The sequence below is a fragment of the Rhinolophus sinicus genome, linkage group LG06 (assembly GCF_036562045.2).
Source record: "Rhinolophus sinicus isolate RSC01 linkage group LG06, ASM3656204v1, whole genome shotgun sequence".
Taxonomy (NCBI): domain Eukaryota; kingdom Metazoa; phylum Chordata; class Mammalia; order Chiroptera; family Rhinolophidae; genus Rhinolophus; species Rhinolophus sinicus.
Genome location: NC_133756.1, coordinates 54,660,698 through 54,681,853, shown reverse-complemented (window position 1 = coordinate 54,681,853; position 21,156 = coordinate 54,660,698). Strand labels below are relative to the sequence as shown.

General features: G+C 40.3%; 1 protein-coding gene across 3 annotated transcripts in view; it reads left to right on the top strand.

The window, feature by feature from the left end:
- Positions 1-7,050: 7,050 nt before the first annotated feature.
- DIPK1A (divergent protein kinase domain 1A) overlaps positions 7,051-21,156 on the top strand; it is a 90,100-nt gene continuing 75,994 nt past the window's right edge. For 2 of the 3 annotated variants that reach the window (XR_012497304.1, XM_074335143.1), the window contains exon 1: positions 7,051-7,203. Coding sequence is in view for 1 of the 3 variants with exons in the window: in XM_074335143.1 (XP_074191244.1) it covers positions 7,150-7,203 (54 nt within the window). In the remaining 2 variants the exon portion in view is untranslated. The remainder of the gene's footprint in view (positions 7,204-21,156) is intronic. The other variant, XM_074335144.1, reaches the window with a different exon arrangement.

Sequence of the window (21,156 nt, the reverse complement as noted above, 5' to 3'; positions counted from 1 at the left end):
ATTTTGAATATTGCTTTCAAGTTAAAAAACATGGTTAAAAATCTATTTCTAACCTCCTTGCAGCCTCATTTATTAAATCTTTCATTCTTTCAATAAATGTTTATGAATTACCTTCTATAGGCCAGGTGCTGTGCTAGCTATAAGGGACATAAAAATGAATTAGAATTTGCTCACAAATTTTTTTTTTTTTAGTTTCAGGTGCACAAGACAAAGCAAAACTTAGACGTTTATCATTTATATCCCTCACACTGTTGCCCACAAATTTTAATCATTTCTTTTTTTCGGAAAGATTCCATATTAAAATCAGATACAAAAAAATACCTGTCCTACTTCATATTGAGTTTCTTGTGTTCTATCATCTTAACATTTTTTATAATATTTTGGACATGATAGAGTCATAATATTTGGTGGTGGTGTTAGTGGAAAATTACAGAATCATTGTATTTTTTTATTTCAATATCCAATTTGCCTTTTTATAGAAGATAAAAGAGAGCACTGTCTCTCGTTTTAGTCTATATTCTCATGAGCTAATCACAACAGATTTCATTTTTCCTGGGGTGCAAATTCAGCCACCACCTTGCCTTACCAATACCCTATACCATCTAGTGGAGGTAGGTTAAACAGTGTAAAACTCGTTTTTTATTCTGTTCTCTGGGGAATTTCATGAAAACAGATTCTTTTTTAACTGAGTCATCAATCCAGAGCCTAATCTCTCTTCTCTTCCCTAGTTCCTTCCTTGCCTCTGATTTTGAAGCTTCTGAGAAGGTCCCAATTGTGTCTACTTTCCCAAATCACTCACTAGAGGCTAACTCAGAGGTCACAAAGTCAAATGCCTACAGGGACCAGACTGGAAAGATAAATAAGTTCTGGGGGCTGGAGCAGGAAAATTAGGGAGTGAGGGAGCCTGTGGCAAACTGCACTGCACAGGCCCCACATAGAGGAGGAAGTGTACTCAGTGCCAGCTCATTGTTGTTGGGTGAATGAAAGGGTTGGGTAGCCGATTATCTAGTTTTCAACAGTCAGAAATATGGATCTTTATGTCTCAACCTGTAAACGTTGGGTGAAACAAAACATGCCTGCCTAGGGCTTCCATTTGCAACCTCTGCTTTCATTGGTATTGAATTTAAAGAACTAAAACACAGTAGGTTTCCAAAACATCCTTAAAGAATGTGAATCGAGTTCTGTGGTCCAATCCCACTATCAAGAGAAAAGGGAAAGGAAAGGTTCTTACTGGGAGTGCAATTTGATATTGGTCTAATTAGTTCATTATTCTCATTAGTGGATTGTCATTCTGCAATGTTTTAAAAAATGTAGTAAAGCACTCCATCTTTTATGTAAGAAAACAGGACAAAATATATATTCAATTTAAAAAATACATATTCAATTTTGTTTTTACTTATATACATAAAGGAACACTGGCACTGGAAGAATACATTAAAAATTAATAAAAATGATTATCCATGAGTGATAGGAACAAGGCAGAAAGGCATGAGAGTGGGAATAACACTTCTCAAGGTATACTTTTTATTTAGTTTTTATTTTTGAACCACATGAGTATTATATATTCAAAACTTAAAATACATTTAAAAAATTCAAGTAAAAGGTATTAAAATATAGTTTTATTTTTTATGGCAGAGAAGTATGGTAGGTTGAAAAGTAGATTAGAATGCATAAAAATATATATGAGGGTAACATTCTATAAGGGAAGTAGAATTACAAAAGTTCAAGAAGAAGAAAAGGGAACAATGCTACATATTTGATGGCTAAAAAAATAATTTTTGATTTACCCTTTAAATAGTATCAATCACCACTGCATTTATATTCCACTCTTATTCCATACTTAAGAGTTGTGTGACCATTTTATTTTTAAATGCCAATATTTACAACACAATACCGCCTATCATTTCCTTTACAATTGTTTAATTTTATGAGAAAAAGTTTGGATGTTGATCTAAAAATGGGGAAGGAGTACATTTATTTTTCAAAATTCTTTTGGTAGTGTGCAAACAAAAAGTTTGAAGACCACTGATCTTGATTTTTCTATATTTGATACCACTGGAGATACTTCTTTGTCTCTGGAAGGCCAAAGCATCATTACACATGATGATTAAGAGGCTACAAATTAGTACCTTTGAACACAACCATATAGATTAATTTTGGATTAACTGGCTTTTACTTAAGAAAACAGAAACTTTACAGCTCCATTAGGATAGATGCCAGGCAAACAGGTAAATTTAGATGTTTGTTACGTCCGGTGTAGGACATCAAGAATTTGCAGGGCCACTGTAATGAGAGCATGAAGGAGGGTCTAATCAAGAGGTAGAAAGTTGCTTACCCAAATTCGCCACAGGCCAACATGCTTGGATCCATCTTGGGACTCATACAGGTAGATTTAAAGCCAAAAGTGCAAGTCCAGTAGTACGGGAGCTCATCAAAGCCACCTATATTGAGCTTTCCACCCTGGCCCCTGGAGGGCTGCTTGAGCCCAAGGTTTCTCTCAGGCTCCTGGGACATGTGGCTACAAAGAAACCACCTAAGTTTGAAATGAAAATGATCTAATTTTGCCATTTCAAATAAGAAAATATTAACTACATTTAATCTTTGTTGACTTTAAGTGGGAACTGAACAATCATTTCTTCCCATTTAGTTAAAACTTTGTCATTATTCCTGTTTATATCCCTTACCACAAGAAATCCCAGACTCCCAGGTAACCCTTCATCTCCTGCCCACTGACCCCACTCAAGGCTCTTCATATCTCCTATTTTGAACTCTTTTCCCACCACTCCCCAATTTCTGAGATTCCTCCACGGTGTCCTCTGGAATACACAGTGTATCATAAGCAAAACCCTTTGTATGCTCAATCTCTTCTCTATTTCTTTCACCTTCTTTTTCTGAAGCAAACCTAGCTCATCCCCCATGGATACTGTTGTCCCCACAGCCTTTCCAAAACCTTCGTACCACTGGACTTGGAGGTGGGAAAGGGATCTTCCTTGCTCTTCATTGTTTCTTTCAGGCCGTTCTCCCTCTCTCCTAATTCCTCCCTCTGTTCAGTATTTGTTTTAACTCATGTTCTCTGATGTTGCCACTCTCTTCATTGTGCTAATCATCTACTCACTCATGAATCACTCTTATTTCTCAAGGACTTTAGCTTTTGGCTACTGGCAACTCTCCAGCACCTCTCCTGTCCTAAGTCTTGTTTTCAATATGAACATAGATAATCCTTATGACACTCTCGCCTTGACTTTCTTCCAATGATACCATATTCCACACTTCTCAGCCATTCACTGCACTGTTCCACTCCACCTACACTTCATCATGTCTCCATCATCTTAATTTCATGCATCCCACTCTAATTACCATATTGTGGTAGTCACTCTTGGAGAAGTGAGATGGACTCCACCTAAAATTTGGTTTGGATGTCGAGACTGATGCCACACATGTACCAAGAGAGTATGAAAACGTTTATTACTCACATAAAGAATCTTTCTAGGGAGAGCAGGGGAGGCTCCAAGCTGGTGTGAGTATCACTTGAGGGGGCAGAGAAATGAGATTGTCTTAGGGTTTTATGGTGGTTGGGTTTGGGGGTGAAACCCCCACATGGGCTGAGTCTTGCACGGTTTGAACTTCCCTTTGGAACCAAAGGAGTGAGTATCTGGACTTTGTTATCAGTTTTCCTAGATATGGGGCACAGGGAAAAGAGGAGTGGTGGGGCTTGAAAGCTGTCATAAAATATCAAAAGTGGAACCAGACTCTTTATTATACACCTTCTATCTTTCCAGATCATTCCCTCTTGTTCTCTGACTCCAATAGTCCCTCAACCCCACAAGGACTTGCAATTCATTGATCCTAGCACTTTTTTTCTGTCCTTAATGTCTCTAGATCCACTCTTTCCTTATCTTAAACTCCATGGGAATCATAATCACTCTCTTACCTCCTCAACTTCCTCGCTCCTCTCCCCTTGCTCTTATTTCCTTGGTAAAACCTGATTAAATAGAATTCTAAGCCTACTCTGGGCCTCCACCCTGGCAGCTGATTACTGCTGGAGAAAAAAAGCACAATCATACCGACTTGTCCCATTTAAATTCATGACCGTGAACTCAAGTGGGCCCTTTATGACACTCAGTAAGCACATATATTTTTTTTCTAGCCCATTCATCTTTCCATTCTCCTTGGTGACTATTTCACACCTTAGCTTCTCTCCTCATGCCTCCAGTACTCTTCTGCACCTCCTCTCTGCTGATGACCTTATTTCCTATGTCTCTGAGAAAACTGAAACAATCAGAAGAGAACTTCCAGATTTGCACCACCGCTCCTATCCGCCTACCTGTTTCCATAGATGAACAGTCATTCTGTGCTCCTGTCTACACATTATCCTTTCACCTGTGTGCTAGATTCTATATTCTCTTTCCTTCTTAAGGGCACCTCTCCAACAATTCTCTCTTCTTGCTCCTACATACAAATTTCCTTCTCTTCCAGATTCTTCTCATCAAAAACAAATATTTCTCCCAATTTTCTGGTCAACCTACTTTGACTCCACTTCCACCACTATTACTGTCCCATTTTTGGGCTCCCCCTTTCAGTAGAACTTCTCAAAAGAATTGCTTATAATGTTAGCCATCTCTAATTCCTCTCTTCCCATTTTTTCTTAAATGCACTCCAATCAAGTTTTCACCGTTGCTCCACTGATATGTTACCAATGGTACTAAACCCAATGGCCAATTCTCAGTCCTCACTCACATATGAACACTCACTCCTTGTGGGGACAGAGTCCCAGAGAGCAGTTTCCAGGCTCTCAGCCTCGTGTGGGGAGGTGCTGGCTTGGGTGGTGAATGACCATCAACTGTGATTGGCTGGCCATCAGCTGTAACCGGTTAGCCAAGTGGCTACTGGTGTAACTGCAGGGCTGCCTTGATTGGTTAGTTGGTTGGCAGGCAGAGAAGTGAATGGTGGACTGTGGATCACGTGGCTACTACTGCTGTGTCTCCGCCAGCTGCCAGAGAGAATACAGTGGTATGACTCCCCCATCTATGGCTCTGTGGGTGTTCCTTTTGGGCCTAGCCATATCCTGTGTTCTTATGTGGGGAGCCGGACCAGAGGCCCCGCAGGCCGCCCCGCACGACACTCCTTCTTGATACACTACGTTCCCTTCGTTTCTAGGCATCTCACTCTTTGTTCTCCTGCTTGACTGGCTGCTCCTTCTCAGTCTTTTTTGCTGGCTCATTCACGTTTCCTGCTTTGAGGTTGCAAGGCTTCATCCTTAGTTCTATTTACACTCACTCCCTTGGTGATCTTGTTCAGTTTCCTGGCTTTAAGTATGATCTAAATGCTGAGCTCTCTCATGTATCTCTAGCTTGGACCACTCTCCTTAACCCCAGACTCATATACAAGGGCCCACTGCAGATCTCCACTTGGATATTTCTAATAGATATCTCAAATGTAACATGTCCAAAATGGAATTCCTGATCTTCCTCCTCACATCTACTCTACTTGTAGTCTTCCTCATCTCCATTGATTTGTTTTTTCTTTTTTCATATACTCCATCAGCTTTATTATCCTATTTGATTTTCGTATTTATGACATTTATTATTTATTGCCTGTTGCCCCACCCCCAAAAAGGTAACGAGGGCAGGGATTTTTGTCTGTTCTGTTCATGTATATAACCCCATCCACTAAAACAATGTCTGGATGATTAATGTAGATTTATTTACTGAATGAATGAAAGAATGAATTAAACCAGTAGGATCCATTCTTAGCTTACTCAGAAATTATACTACTTAAGTCTCTTAACCCAAACTGAAAATCAATGAAAAATGGGTTTACCTGACAGCAAAAAAATATCGTCCAGGTTTAAAACCTGTGTCTGTGTGTGGGTTGGGGGAGGGGTGGACAAGACGTTATCTTTTCAGAAACAAAGCACCAGAACAAGGCTCAGGTAAAAACCACAATGAGAGTGTGTAAATGTTTGCTTCTGGGCAAACTTCTCAGAGCAACAGGCCTGATGAATTCTAAGTGAGTTCTAAATGTCCACCTAAACCTTGTTGGCATCCTGTGAAAGGTGGTGAGATAACAAGAAGCAAAAACTCATCTTCCTCCACTACAAGTCACTCGTATCAACAGCTGCTGTCTCACTAGGGTGGCTCTTTTCCCCTTATTTGGCCTTCATTGTCAAAAAGAAACCACACCCTGCGTTCTGTAGCCTTAACTGAGTAGTTTGCCACATCCCAGGTCTCCCGTCTTCGGGACTGTATTTAATTCAGTAATATTTTTCTTTTCTTTTGAATCAGCCTTCCTGGGTGGGGCCAGGAAAACTCTGAAGCTGTATGAAAACAATACAAACTAAAAAGGTCAGAATTTTTTAAAAGTACATTTTAAAACAGTTTAAGGCCCTTGGAGGCTAACGCTTTGGTGGGCACGCTGAGTCCCGCAGAGAGGAGCCCTGTCCGCGTTGGCCCGGCAGCGGGAGCAGATCCCAGTCTTTGGGATGAGCCTGTGGGGTGTCTCGGGCTGCGGCGGACGCCCCCTCCCCGGGCCGCACCCGCCACCATGAGAGGGAGAACGAAGCCGTCCCCAGGGAAGGAGCCCCAAGTTTCCCTTGAATTTCCATACAGCCCGGCCAGACACGTCCGGACCGAAGGAGCAGAGTCCAAAGTGAGCGTCAGTACCGCTGGGCAGGACGCCCGGCGGAGCCAGGAGCCCGCGGCCAGGTCCGCAAGGTCCGAGGGGGTCGACGCTCCGACCCCACGGCGCAAGCCCTCGCCCGGCCCGCCCCTCCCCGCACGGAGCGTGTGACACCCAGGCTTCAGCGGCGCCCCCTCCCTCCTCCTCCACACGCCTCCCCTTTAAGCGTGAGGCTCAGTTGGATTTGTGTCGGCCGAGGCGAGGCGCGACTCCCCTTTATGGCAGAGTCCGCGGCAGCGGCTCTGACAGCCACGACGGCGGGACGAACAGAACAGGAGGCCCGGCTTCGGGCCGCCGGCCGCCGTCACCGCAGCGGAGCCGGGAGGAGCGAGGCGCGCGCCGCGGCGGGGGCGGAGGAGTGGGCGGGCCCGGCCGGGCTGGGGGCGGGGAGGCGGGGGAAGGCGGGGAGCCGGGTCGCCAGCGCTCGGGTCCGCCTCTGACTGCGGCGCGGCGGGGCGATGTGTGATTATCATGGCGAGGAGTCTCTGTCCGGGGGCCTGGCTAAGGAAACCCTGTTACCTCCAGGTAGGCCGGCGGCGAGTCTGCCGCGCGCCCTCCCTCGCCGCGCGGGGCTCGCCCACCTCCCTCCTCCTTTCCTGGATCTGCGCCCGCTCGAACCCCGCTGCCCCCTGCCGTCCGGCACCTGGCGGCGCGCCTTCCCCGCCGCCCGGGCGCCGCAGCCCCCACGGCGGCTCTGCCCGCGCCCCCCACCGCTGCCCCGGCGCGTCCCGCGCCTCGGCCGGCCGGGCTCTGGGGCCGGGTCGCTCTACTCCGGCTCGCCTTCGCACTCCTAGCATCCCAAGAGCCCCGAGACGTGACCCGGGTGCGACTCTACGCCCCTAGCAGCCGGTGCTCGGCTGCCCGGGCTCGGGACGTGCCTCAGTCTTCTCCCTGGTCCAGAGCTCTCCTCCCCCCTCCCTAGTGGGCCCCGCAGGTCCAGTAGTCGCGACTGTGTCCTAGGTCTTCAATCAGTGGTAGGTAAAGTGGTGTGTCATTCCTCCATATTTTAGAATATTATGGCAATTTGTCACATCAGTGTTTCCCCAAACCCCGAGAAGCGGCGTGTGCCTCGTGCTGAGCCCCTTGATTTGGTCTTTCTATCACCCGTGATTTAAATGGGAGCGAGGGCTTGGAAGACGGAGTGAGTCGGATGGGTGTTTGCTTTTTAAAAGGCAAGGGACAGTGTTTGGTGGCGATCTCAAATACCCCAGAAAGGCAAACGTAATTCTCAGTCATGTCATGTGCACTGCTCGCGTGTTAATTTTTCATGATTTCCCGTTCCACCCTCCGTTCCGCTGCCAGTCTTGTCTTCGAACCCCGCTACTGCCTTCATGTACTCTTGGTCACCAGGGGGACCTAGTAGACATCGTGAGTAACTGAGCGCAAATCCATCATCCCATTGGAAAAACAACTACAAATCAATGCCTCGCGTGGGTCAGCAGTGTTGTCTGCGTTCAGGGGACAGTATTCCCTTACCGCTTACATTAAAAGGCTTAAAGGTATTGATAGATTATTTTGGGACGGGATTCACGCTCAACTGGTGTTTTTATAAATTATTTAAAAAGTTGAGAAGAAACCATGATGAGGCAAGTAAATCTTACGTTTTGTTTGGTTATAAATCATAACCCTGCCATGAGTGTGATGTACTGCAGATTGGAAGCATGATTTGACAACCCGTGATAGGAAGGGTGTAGGAGTAAAACTGAACGCCCTGAGTCGTTGCAGCAGCTCCACCAGTAGTATTTGTGCCTTGAGTAACCGTGGAGCAACCCAGTCTAGAATTCAAGCCAAGCCAGGTACTTGTATGTAAGCAAAAAACACCTTTCCAGAGTCTATCCCAAAATAAGTTTATTGGGCTATTTAAAATGATTTTCACTAAAACTAGCTATTTATTTTAAATTTTTCACGTTTTGTGGCAGACTGTGATTTGTTTGGCTGTAAATGTTCTCCAAAGATATGGCTGTGACCTTTTTTGGCATTATAGCACAAAAGCCTGTAGATTAGCCAAGATTAGTTTTACAAATAGTTATGCTTTCATTAATGGCAAACAGTTGGTATTTCTGCCTTTCTGATTGTGTGCATCATTATCTGTTACCAAATTAAGGTAAACTCAGATTTTAAGCATTTCAAAAGGATTTGGAGGGATAGTGATATTTTACTGGGCTATTTCTATATAAAGTAATGACTAAACAGAAACTTTATTGATTATAGTATTATTTGAGGTAAATGTAAAACGGGATTGCAAGGGACTGGTATTTTAAACATTGTGTTGGTATTTGTATTTATTCTGTTTATGAATTTTCTTGTTAGTTGTCCCTTGCCATACTGTTTGAATTTAACCAGTTTTTTTAAAAAAGGCCTTCAGATTACTCAAGTGTCATATCTTCTTCCGTTCCTATTGCCTAAATGCCTCACCATCTGCTTTTTATACTTCCTCTACTATTAGATGCTTCAAACTTGAAATTGTTTTGGGCAAAGTCAAAATAAAATATTTTTAACTGAGACTGTTATACAGCTACTCAGTTTCACAACCACTGAAGGTTGTGAAAGTACTACTTTTCCTTTTTTATTTTTATTTTCTTTTTCTTGAGAATAAAATCATGTTCCTTTAGGAAGAGCATGAAGCATTAGAATAAGAGCTGAGTGGCGTTCATTTGTGCATCTAGTTCATTATGACCTTGAAAAGTTTCATAACTTTTTGGTTCCTTAGTTTCTGTATCATAAAATGGAGACTGTAGTTCTTAGTTGAGTACATCACAGCTAGGTGGTGAGGATGGGCTAGATGAAGTAAAATCTGTTTTGTTACACCTTTATTACAATTTTAATAGAAAAGCGTGGACTTAATTGGTAAATACAGATAGGTAGACATATTGAATTCCTTCAACCAAAGGTCCCTGGCTTTCTACTCCCCTCTTTCTTTTATTTATTCAGCATTTATTGACCTAGGTGCGTGATATGTTTATTTCAGTGACTCAATCACTTACTTAATAAATATCTATTGGATACCTGTCACATGCCAGAAACTTTGTGAGGTGGTAGGGATTCTATGGGAGCTAAGCAAACACCTTTGTGGTCCTCATGGAGCTTAAAGTCTAGCCAGGGACATAAACATTAATTAAATCATCTCAGAAATCTATAGTGACAACAATTAAGTGCTATGAAGGAAAAGGAAAGGAGCAAAAGACCACCTTAGAAGAAGAGAACAGTTTATCTCTCTCTTTTAAAAGTACTTTACTATGGAAATATTTATATGTACATAAAGCAGGAAAGAATAGTGAACTCTCAGGTACCTATCACCTGTCCTCAACAATTATCAGTATTTTATTTCATTCCCCCTCCCTATATCCTCCTTCCAATTACCTAAAGTGTTTTGAAGCAGATATCACATCATTTCATCCAAATACCTCAGTGTGCATTTCTAGCAGATAAGGATATTTTTAGACATAATCATACTACCATTATCATGCCTAACGAAATTAATAACACCCCACTCTCCTCCTAGATATGCATTACCCCAAGAGGACTGACTAAATTTGATTTGCCATTTGGCTTACTGTGATTTGAGAGGGTCTCTCTGCAAAAACAAAACGAAAAACTCTCCGCTTACCAGCTTGTTCCTATTGGAAATTCTTCATTTGAGGGAAACTAATTCTCATTTCATGTCTTGGGAGAATGTCTTAGAAAATAAATATCTGGTTTAGGTAACGTTGTCATGTGATGTATTATTTTAAAGTGAGGCTATAATTAGTCAACAGGTATAAAAGATCTTGTTTTGTTTGGGGGTAGGGGAAGGGATGAAGAGTACAGGAGGAGTTGTATTTCAAAGATATGGGGAAGAGATGAAGGGCCCAGAAAAAAGAGAGGGAGGTTACAAAGACCAGCCATGTATAAGTGCAGTTTTGTAGTTTGTTTTCAACTGGGTGGGGTCAAAAAACAGTTGTGGTCTGAGGTGTCCAGGCCTTAGGGCTTGTAATTGCTTCTTCCTCTTTCATATTAGAAGAAAACAAAAAATTAAGCAGTTCACTTAAATATAAAGGAGCTTCATTTCCAGTATTTTCATTAATCCAGAGATCACTGTGGTAATTGATAACCCTTCTAGAGAACTGTAGTATTATACAATTAAAGATATATTTTCAGCTATAATATGGGTTAAATGGCATTTATGGACTAATGTGGGACCTAATCGCTGTTTATAGCTTTGTTTATATAGCAAAAGAGACTCTACTGCTTGTGAGGAAAAGAACTGATGTGGTATATCTATATAGTAGAATATGCATATCAATAAGGAGGAATGAAGAACTGATACATGCTATAACATGGATGGACCTTGACAACATTAAATATATGAAAAAAGCCAGTCACAAGAGACCACATGTTACATGGTTCCATTCATATGAAGTGTCCAGAGTATGCAAATCTTTAAAGACAGAAAATCAATTAGTTGTTGCATAGGGCTGAGAGGGTTGGGGGGAAATAGGTATGAAGTTTCTTTTTGGGGTAATGGAGATGTTCCAAAATTGATACTGGTGATGGTTGTACAACTCTGTGACTATACTAAGAATCATTGAATTGTATACTTTAAATGAATAAATTGTACGGTACGTGAATGATATATCTCAATAAAGCTGTAAAAAAAAAAAAGAACTGAGTTGGTCCCGTTGATGTGGTCCCTGTCTCTGCCCCTTGTTGCAGATGCCACCTGTGCCAGCGTTTCAGGTGCAGGAGGACTTTTTCCAGAGGAGTGGTGTGCAGGCACACCTACCTGAAATAGATAACCAACAAACCCCTGAGCAACAAGCTTCTCCTGGCCAGGCATCCCTCTCAGAGCACACTACATTATGCTTCCATCCTCTCCAGCTATTTTTTTTGAAACCTTACCTAGGAAATAGTGCTTCCTGGTTTGTTGGGCTAAATGTTACTTGGTACGTTAAACATTGTAGAATCTTGCCTCTGAGATCAGAAACTGGGTGTAGTAACCCGTTGAGGCAGTGTTTCTCTTCCACACACCATTACGGTGGTACTACTTAGGCCTGCTGGGTGTAGCAACCCAGACACCTGCATTTGTCTGTTTTTAGCAGTGTGTTTTCTACAAATTAGGATCTACTTTGTTTAGGGTTTACTCATAGTCTGAGTGGGACTGATAACACAGCAGCCCTATAATTTGTTGGTTTTAGTTTAAAATACCTTCTTCCTTCTCACTATCATTAAGTCCTGAAGAATGAAAGTTAAGACAATTTAGGATAATTTCTCTATACTTAGGTTATACACATTTTCCATTCCAGTCATTTTACCTTCATGTCCTGTTGCATATAAAAAATGTCTAGTGACAGTCTAATGGAATTAGTCTCAGATATTTGGTTACTTCTGAAGGATTTTAAGCCCTTTAAGATTGCAAAAGTTTTAAATTTCTTGAGGCATCCTCTTAAAAATGACTGCTTTACCAGTCATTTTTAGTTTTGATATGTGTTCAGTAAGGCTGTCATGAATGAATGAATAGATGGCAAGTTCTAATTTGAGTATTAGCACTGTTTAATATTTCTGATAGCTGGCTCCTTGGCTTATATTAGTCCTATTTTTCAAACATGACTGCTGTAGACGGTTTGGTTCTTTATGACAATGTGGATATTTTCTGGGATTTAGTGCGAGATAGGGTTATTGATACAGCTTAACTGGTAATAGTGACAAGGTTGACAAATACTGTAGTAAGAGTAATATGGTTTCTTGCCCGTTTTTAGCCTCCAGGATTATTTTAAATCTAAGGATAATTAGAGCAGGTGATTGTTCCTATTCTCCAAAGTCTTTAGAGGGAGAAGGACCACAGGTGGTACGATTCTCATAAGCTTTTTTAGACCTGCTCTTCAGAGCTAAGCTTTTGCCTGAAACAAAATCTCCAGAACTATGATTAGCTTTCTGAGACTGGTGTGTATACAGACAGCGTATACATCCCTTAATGTCTTAAATTCAGCATAGAATTGTAATGCAGCCATTTGCTATTACCATTAGTTGCTTTTCTACCCCTGTTAGAAACTCAGATGAATGATGAATTCTCCGGCACAGTTCACCCTCCCCTCCCTCTCAGGGTGGAGAGACAGTAAAAGCATTTCTTCATTGTCATTTTACCAGCGCCCCAAGTTTCTCATCTTGATGGATTATAGTGTTGTTCTATGTTTTCTATAGAAGTTTTCTCTGTTTTAGCAGTTAGGGACATTTTAATGTTTTCATTTCTTAGAGTTGCCTCTAAAAACAGTACTGTACTGTTCTGTTAAATATCTACTTTTTACATTGAGTGAAAAAAAAAGTTATATTTTTAGCATATCTATTTCTAGACATTCAAATATTTTGTGAATAATTTTTCTTTAAAACCTTTTAATGTAAAAAAATATATGAGTTTAGAAAAACCAGGATATTGTCATGTGAACATGTTTTTAAAAAACAATATTGGTGGATGAATTTTTCTTTGGAAATAAGTAGTTCTTATTTTTTGGTTGGCTATTTCATGAAATTAAATAATTATCTTCTTTAGATATTATCATGGCATTGTGGTTGTTTTTTTTCTTTTGTTTTTTTATTGTGGCCCAAAACATAAAATTAATCATCTTTAGTATTTTTAAGTGTACAGTACAGTTGTGTTAACTATATGCACATTGGTGGTGACAGATCTCTAGAATGTTTTCATCTTGCAAAACTGAAACTCTGCCTGTTGAACCACTCCCCGTTTCGGCCCCCCACCCCAGCTTCTGCTAACCACATTCTACTTTCTGTTTCTGTAAGTTTGACTTTTTTTGATACCTCATATAAGTAAAATCATGCAGTATGTGTTTGTTTGTTTTGTGATTGGCTTATTTCACTTAGCATAATGTCCTCAAGGTTCATCCATGTTGTAGCATGTGTCAGAATTTTTCTCCCTAATCCTACCCCCCCGCCCCCCCCCCCCCAGTCCCTGGCAACTACTTTTCTGTCTACTCCCTGTTTCTATGAGTTTGACTTTTTTTTTTTTTTTTTTTCTTTTCAGATTCCAACCATATAAGTGATACCATGCAGTATTTGTCTTTTTCTGTCTGGCTTATTTCACTTCGCATAATGCCCTCTCAGTCCATTTATTTTGTTGTAAATGGCCGAATTTCTTTCTTTCTCATGGCTGAATAATATTCCATTGTGTGTGCATACACACACATACACACCACACCTTTTGTCCATTCCCCTGTTGATAGACACTTAGGTTATTTCCATATGTTGGCTATTGTAGTATGAACATGGGCGTGCACATATCTCTTTGATATCCTGTTTTCATATCCTTTGGATATATACCCAGAAGTAAGACTGCTGGGTCATATGGTAGTTCTATTTTAAATTTTTGAGGACCCCCATACTGTTTTCCATAGTGGCTGCACCAATTTACATTCCCACCAACAGTGCACAAAGGTTCTCTTGTCTCCACATCCTCGCCAACACTTATCTCTTATCTTTGATGATAGTCACTGTAACAGGTGTGAGGTGGTATCATTGTGGTTTTGACTAGCATTTCCCTGATGATTAATGATGGTAAGCACCTTTTCCTGTACCAGTTGGCCTTTTGTCTCTTGCTGGTACCATGATTCTCTCCTTTTGTCTAATTAGACCCACTGCAGTAGCCTCCAGAATGGTTTTCCTGCCTCGTTGACCCATTCTTATCCATCCTTCACATTGCTTCCAGAGTAATCTTCCTCAAAGTGCAAATCTGATCAAGTCGCTCTCCCTGCTGGTGAAATCCTCCAGTGGCTTCCCATTGCCTTCAGGAGACTATGCAGCATGGCCCTTTATTTCTGGTCCCTTCCTGTTTTGCTGTTTCATTCCTGCCACTACCACTTCATGCACTGTTTGCTCTAGCAATCCTGAAAAACTTCTAGTTTCCCAGACACACCGTGCTCTCTCTCACATGTCAACCTGACTACCCCACCATTTTCTCTTTGCCCAGAATGCCCTTCCTGAATTTCCCTGCACCCCTCTTCACCTGGTTTATTCTCAGTTTTCTACTTGTTTGTTAAGTTTCAACTCAAAGAGGAGGTGACCTTTCAGTGCTCCCTCCCTCACATCCCACACAGCATGAGTGTACCTTTCTGTGCCCCAGACTGTGTGCATCATACCCAGCACACACTTCTCTTAACAGTGCTTATGATACTGAATTGTCATCAGTGCTTTTCACGTGTTCTGCTCCAAACTGATCTCCTTGAGAGCGGACGTGTCAGTCTCCTCTCTCTATTCCCTGTCCCTAGCCCAGAGTAGATGCTCAGTAACTGTTTGCTGAATGAAAAAATCAGCATAAACACTTGTAAGAGACATAGAGTTTTACAGAGTTGATTAGATTAACTAATTCCTTGTATGAAGCAAAATGTTTATACAATAAATAAAATCTCCCCTTTCACTTCCTCCTACCTCCTTTACTCCTGAAAGGTAGCCTCTTTGAACCACTTATCTTTTTGGATTTCCTGGTGGCCGTACCTCTAACTTCTAGAGCTATGTGGCTCAAGGGAACTGTATACATCCTGGGAAGTTTATAAGATACTGAATTTGGGTACTGGAAGAAATTATTTGAAATTTTATTCTCATATACTTTTTTTATATCTTAAAATGTTTATTTCTGTCAGAATAGCTGGTGATTTTTCTGTTTTCTGTTATAATTTATTAAGCATCCCCCTATAAAATATATCCTTATATACTTTAATTTCTATTTTTGTGTAAGTTATAATATACTTGTAGTAGATTAGTATAGTCATAAGTTTATAAAAGTAAGTAAATATATAGATGTTATGGATTTGTGCTCTAAAATATTTTCCCGAGAGGGTTGTCTGATCAAAAAGCTTTGGGGCCGCTGCTCTGATAATAGATTTTTACGTCTCTTTCTTGATTTATCAACTTTAGGTAATACCTGTTGACTTTCCACTTTAACAAATGAGTACTTAGCTTTCTTACACTAGTCATCTCACTCTCTTCCAGTGTTTAATAGTTGTATTATTAATTTTACTTCTTCTATTACTTAGTAACTTTGGATATTGAGAACACAATTTCTCATTTCATTCACTTTTGGCAGTCTTTGTTGACCCTCCTCCGCCGCCTTCCCCCGCTCCCCCCCATTTTAAGAAGGGGCATTACAACATGTGCTCCTTCTTCCAGCTGTTTTTCCCCCTTTCTGTCAGCGACACTTTTACAATATAAAAGTTGGTAACTTATATTTTGTCCTGTTACCACAACTAAGTCTCCATATATGTTGATTCTAACAGATGAGAACTATAAATAGTATTACATTATTATGACTTGTTAACTCTTCCATAAAGGAAACTGTCCCTTATGAATCTGAGACCCATTGACTGCAACATGAAGTTATTTTCTCCTTGTCCGGAAGGCATATAGAATTAACAGACCAGGACACATGCATCTTGTTATTAAGCAAAGCATTACAAGGATTTGTCCCTTCCCAGAAGCTAAACCATATTTTTGCCAGTAGGAAAGAGAACATGTGATGTTTGCACATTCCCTATAAAAAGCTCCTTTTTGCTTATACGTCATGCTTGCTTGCTTTTTAATATTCCAATTAAAGAATGATAATTTAAAGCCAAGTCTTTGGGATCTGTAAGGAAGTAACAGGGTTATGATTTGACATCACCATGGGCCACAATTTCTCCTCTGAACAGCCAGTATACCTTCTTTTTTGGAATGGTTACCTGTTTATGTTTAGCTGTAGGGAGCAGGTATTTCTTCTGTCATCTGCCCCAAATCCAAGTGAACTGAGCTGGTAATGGAGTGCTGGATCTTTTGAATAATGAAAACAGCTCCCACCTTCAGCGATAGCATTGCAGGTAGGAACTGGCTATATCATTTGGTGGCACATTTATAGAAAATAAGAGTGAAACAGCTTCAGCTGGTCCTTTCCTTAGGGTCCTGAAATTTATGACTTGAGACCAACCATATCAAAGTTAGTTCTGACCTAAGATGCAGGGCATCTCTATTTTTAGTACCCCCTCAAACATGATTCTATAAATACTTAGTGTAGAGTCAGTTTGTGTGCTAGGATTACATTTTCTTCTCTCCAGGGCCAGGGTCATAATTTCTGGGCTGTCAAGATTCTAAGATCAATAACAATTAGATAGTTTTTTCTCATATTCCATCAATTCCTTATAATCAGGGTACATGTACGCTGCTTCATATTTGAAATGTATCTTTCCCCCCTTTTTTTCTTTTATTAATTTCCAGGCAGTTTCTAATTGCCTTTCTTCTCCCCTTCCCGTCTTCCTCTTCCCTCCTTTTTGGCATAATATGCCTTTATCATGGCCTCACCTTTTCCATACTCTGTTACATTTTCTGTTCTGCAGAATCCCCCTTCATGACCAGATGCTTTTCTAGGCTACTACAGAGCTGTCTTCCAAGGATTTCCCTTCACCCTTCCAAGGATTTCCCTCGACTCTTCCAAGGATTTCCCTTCAGTCTTCCAAGGATTTCCCTCCACTCTTCTCCTGGCTTGGAATCATTGTTCTCAGGAACTTGATTCTTCCAGTATCCTGATTTATGTCATTATTTTACTGGAGTATATACTGAAATAATTTCTTTAGAAAAAAGCATGGGAATTAAAGTTTCTGAGTCATGTCTAAAACTATTTTTATTCTACCTTAGTACTTGTTTGTAGTTAGGTTGGGAGTAGACTTCTGGGCTGAAAATAATTGGCTTTAGAAAATGTGAAGACGTGGTTCCCTTGTCTTCTAACATCCTCTGTTGCTGACAAGAAGTCAGTTTGGTCAGTCCTTTGTGGGTGACCTGTTTTTCCTGTTCAGAGTTTCATTTTTATATTTGTTTTGAGGTTCCTTAAGGAGACGTATAGATGAGGGTCTTTCATCAGATTTATTGAGCACTCACTGAGTCCTTTCAGTCTTAAGACTTGCCTCCCTTCTTTGCTTCTGGGGAATTCTATTATTTATTTAGTAGTTTCTCCCCTCTCTTTTTCCTGTTCCCTCTTTCTGGGGCTCGTACTAGTCAAATGTTGTACTTCTTGGATTAGCTCTTTATGTCTGTTATAATTTCTCTATCAATTCCATCTTTTTATCCATATGCTCTCATTCTGAGTTTCTCAATTCTGTTTTCTAGATCATCTGTTGATTTTCCTTTTCTAATCACTCTTTAAATTCTAAGAATTTTTAATTTAATTTAACAGAGTTCTTCCAAGTTCTTCATTCCTTTTTTGTGGTTTCCAATTCCTATTTTCTATGAATACAATACCCTCTTGAATCTTTTGATCATAGTAGGGTTTTTTTTAAAAAAATGGTTTCTTACATCTTAAATTATATTTGTTCCCCTCAGGATTCCTTGTTTTATGTTGATCTTAGCTCTTCTTGTTCATGCTGCTGGATTTCCCCTACAGACCTGGTAATCCTTGGTTATCTATTTATATTTTAGAAAGAACTGAGGAACTGGTGTGGATTTCTTTTGCTAGTTTAAAAGTTGGTCTCTTTGCCCCCTAAACCTATCACCTGAGTGGATGGCTGGCTGAGCCCTCTGTGTAGTGCAGGGTCCTTGGCTGGCTGGCTTGCTCTCCGTGAGCCTGTGCTCAGGTTGGGGACCCTCCTGCCAAAGCAGTGCTTCACTCTGGGTGGACTGTGCTTCCAGTAGAAGGTTTGGCTTCCTCCAGGTCGTTTGTTCCTCCAGCGATTTGGTTTTTTGACGGAGGTTTAATGCCAGGCTGCCTGTATTCTCTGTGGGGGTGGGGGAAGCAGATGGGAGTGCCAACCAACACAGTTCCCAGTACAGACCTTCAATTATCCCCACTGTCTTCAGCCCACTTCTCACTCCTGCCCTCCCTCGTACCTGCTGGCCCAGAGCCCGGAGCCGTCAGGTGTTCCAGGGCAGACTGGCTCTCTGGATTCCTTCTAGCGGTTCCAAAAGCAGTTTGGATCCAGCTCCTTTTAGGTTTCCTTGTGGAGTATTTTGGGCTGTGGCTTTCTCTGATTCTCATCCATCAACACAATTCCATCTGATTTTCTAATTCTAGAAATTTATTGAATCTTTCATCTGCTGGTGAACCCCCTACTTCCCTTTCCTTTTGCGATTAGAGGTTTATTGCTGCTTCTGTCTCCCTTATTTGAGTATGGTTTTGCAAGCAGTAAGTAGTAAACATATATCCTCAATCTACCATTTTGAACTGAAAGTCCCGATGTGAATTTAAACTGTCTTTCTTCTGGATATTTACCTACTTACCCTGTTTATCTTCATGGCTGCAGGGTCTGTTTAAGTATTGTATAATTAATAAATTATTTCAATAAAATAAGGCAAGAGAATTAGAGTAGATAACTTCAAAGGCATAATGATACTATTTTTTTTAATTAAAAATCTTGTATAACAACAGTTTTTTTAGTAAAAGAAGAAAAAAACACTACTCAATTAAAGATTAGCGTCTTAGATCAGCATCAATTTTGTGCCTGATTTCTATAGGTTATAGGTCAACAGGATATTTTGTACCTGCTGTGTACCAGCTACACAGTTAAGCACTGGCTGGTAGCAGTGATATGATAGAGCTCTGCTTTCACAGAATTTGCATTTTGTTTTTGGTGAGGGGCACTGATAGATAATAAATGAATTTTAAAAAACCAACAAAAATTTCAGGTCGCTATGTACACAGTGCAAATAATTCGGTGATGTGATAATGAGTGTCGGAGCATCTATGTTGGCCATTGGTTGGAGAACTTTGCTGTGGAGGGGATGGTTACCTGAGATCTAATAAGCAAGAGCCAGCCAGGCAAAAACTGGGGATGACCACCAGAGCGGATATCCTTTCCACTTTATTCAGTGTTCCCCACGCTTTGGTTTTGATTATACATCTGTTCTATAAAAGATTTTTATATTAATGTAATGAATTGCTTAAACATTTCATCAGCTTTTAAGTAGCAGTTGGGTGAAATACTCATGAGATAATTTATTCTCTTAGGACAGAGAAGGGGTAAACAAGCCTTTTTAGTCTGTGATAGCAGAATGGTCTGGCAAATTTAAAGGCCTTAATTATTGTGCTTTAAGCAACAACTTAATTTGCTTCAGTCTGATTCTTAGCTTTCAAATGGAGTTCGTCTTTTGATATATTGTGTCGCTATTTTGGTGCTTGTGATTTTGCTGTTGCACTTTTCCTCATCAACAAGTATTTACTGTTCACTTCATACAGTCCCTGTGTTGATACTGTGGGCTGCGAATGTACCTTCGCTTTTGTCTTTAAGTGGGGTACACTTTTCAAGGAGTGTGAGGCATGCATAGTTTCAGGGAACCAATCTGTAGATCCTCAAACACCCCATGTCCTTTTTCTAACGTTCTACCTGAGAATGTCCAGCAGGGTCTGCTTTGCCACCTTCCCTTTCACAGTTGCCCTTCTCCCACTATTACAAAGGAAAGGCGTACTGCTCATCCATTTTGGATCTTACGAAGGTCCCTGGATGTAAAAACCACTGGGAGCCTAACAAAGAGCAAATGAAATTACTGGTGTCTGTGTTAAAATAGTGAAAGACTAAGTAACACTATCTGAGGGAATGACTGGATAACAGTTTCTTTCGGGATTCAACTAGTTTCCAATTTTTTGCTCTCACTAAAATAATTGAGTTGTTTGCTAATTAACTAATAGATTAAGTATATATATACATGTATTATATATATACTTTTGATGGTAGATTACTGTTGTTTGTCACGTAACTCAAAAGACTTCAAGGAATTAAGAAATAATTGCTCTAACAAGACTTCCATTCTCATCTTCTCATTTATGTGGAAAGGCACTCACCACTTAAAATTATAAAAACAAAAAGTAGGGGTAGAATTGCTGCTGAACTTGATTTCATTTTGGCAATAAATAATCACTGCTTGGAAATGTGAACTAATTGAAAAAGAAAATTTTCACCCATCTCTTTAATAAAATTTCCTCTCTTATGTTTAAGAATGTTTAAAATCAAAATTTGTAGTTTTAATTGATTGGGTAGTAATAATTGTAATAAAGAGAACTCAAAACAGAAGAAATTGTTTTAAACTTGGAGTCTTTTGTTACAGAAAATAAAGAGAAATTTATTTTCAATTTATAGACAGATTTTTGATAAGGAAAAATATAATAGAGTGGCCAATAAAAGACTTTCAAACATAAAATTGAAAATAATTTGTGTGGGAGGAATCACCTTTCCTGATTTAAAGCTTACTGCATAGCTTCATTAATCAAGATAGTGTAGTACTGGCGTAGGGATAGACACATAGATAATGGAATAGAATAGGGAACCCAGAAATAGAGCCACATAAATATGACTAATTAATTTTTGATAAAGGACCTAAAAGCAATTCAAATGGAGGAGGGATAGCCTTTTTATTAAGTGGTGCTGAACATTTGGTTGTCCATTGGCAAAAGAAAGAAACTTGATGACCTAAATCTTATACAAAAATTAACTCAAAATTGATCGTGGACATAAATGGAAAACAAAAAACTCTAAAACTTACAGA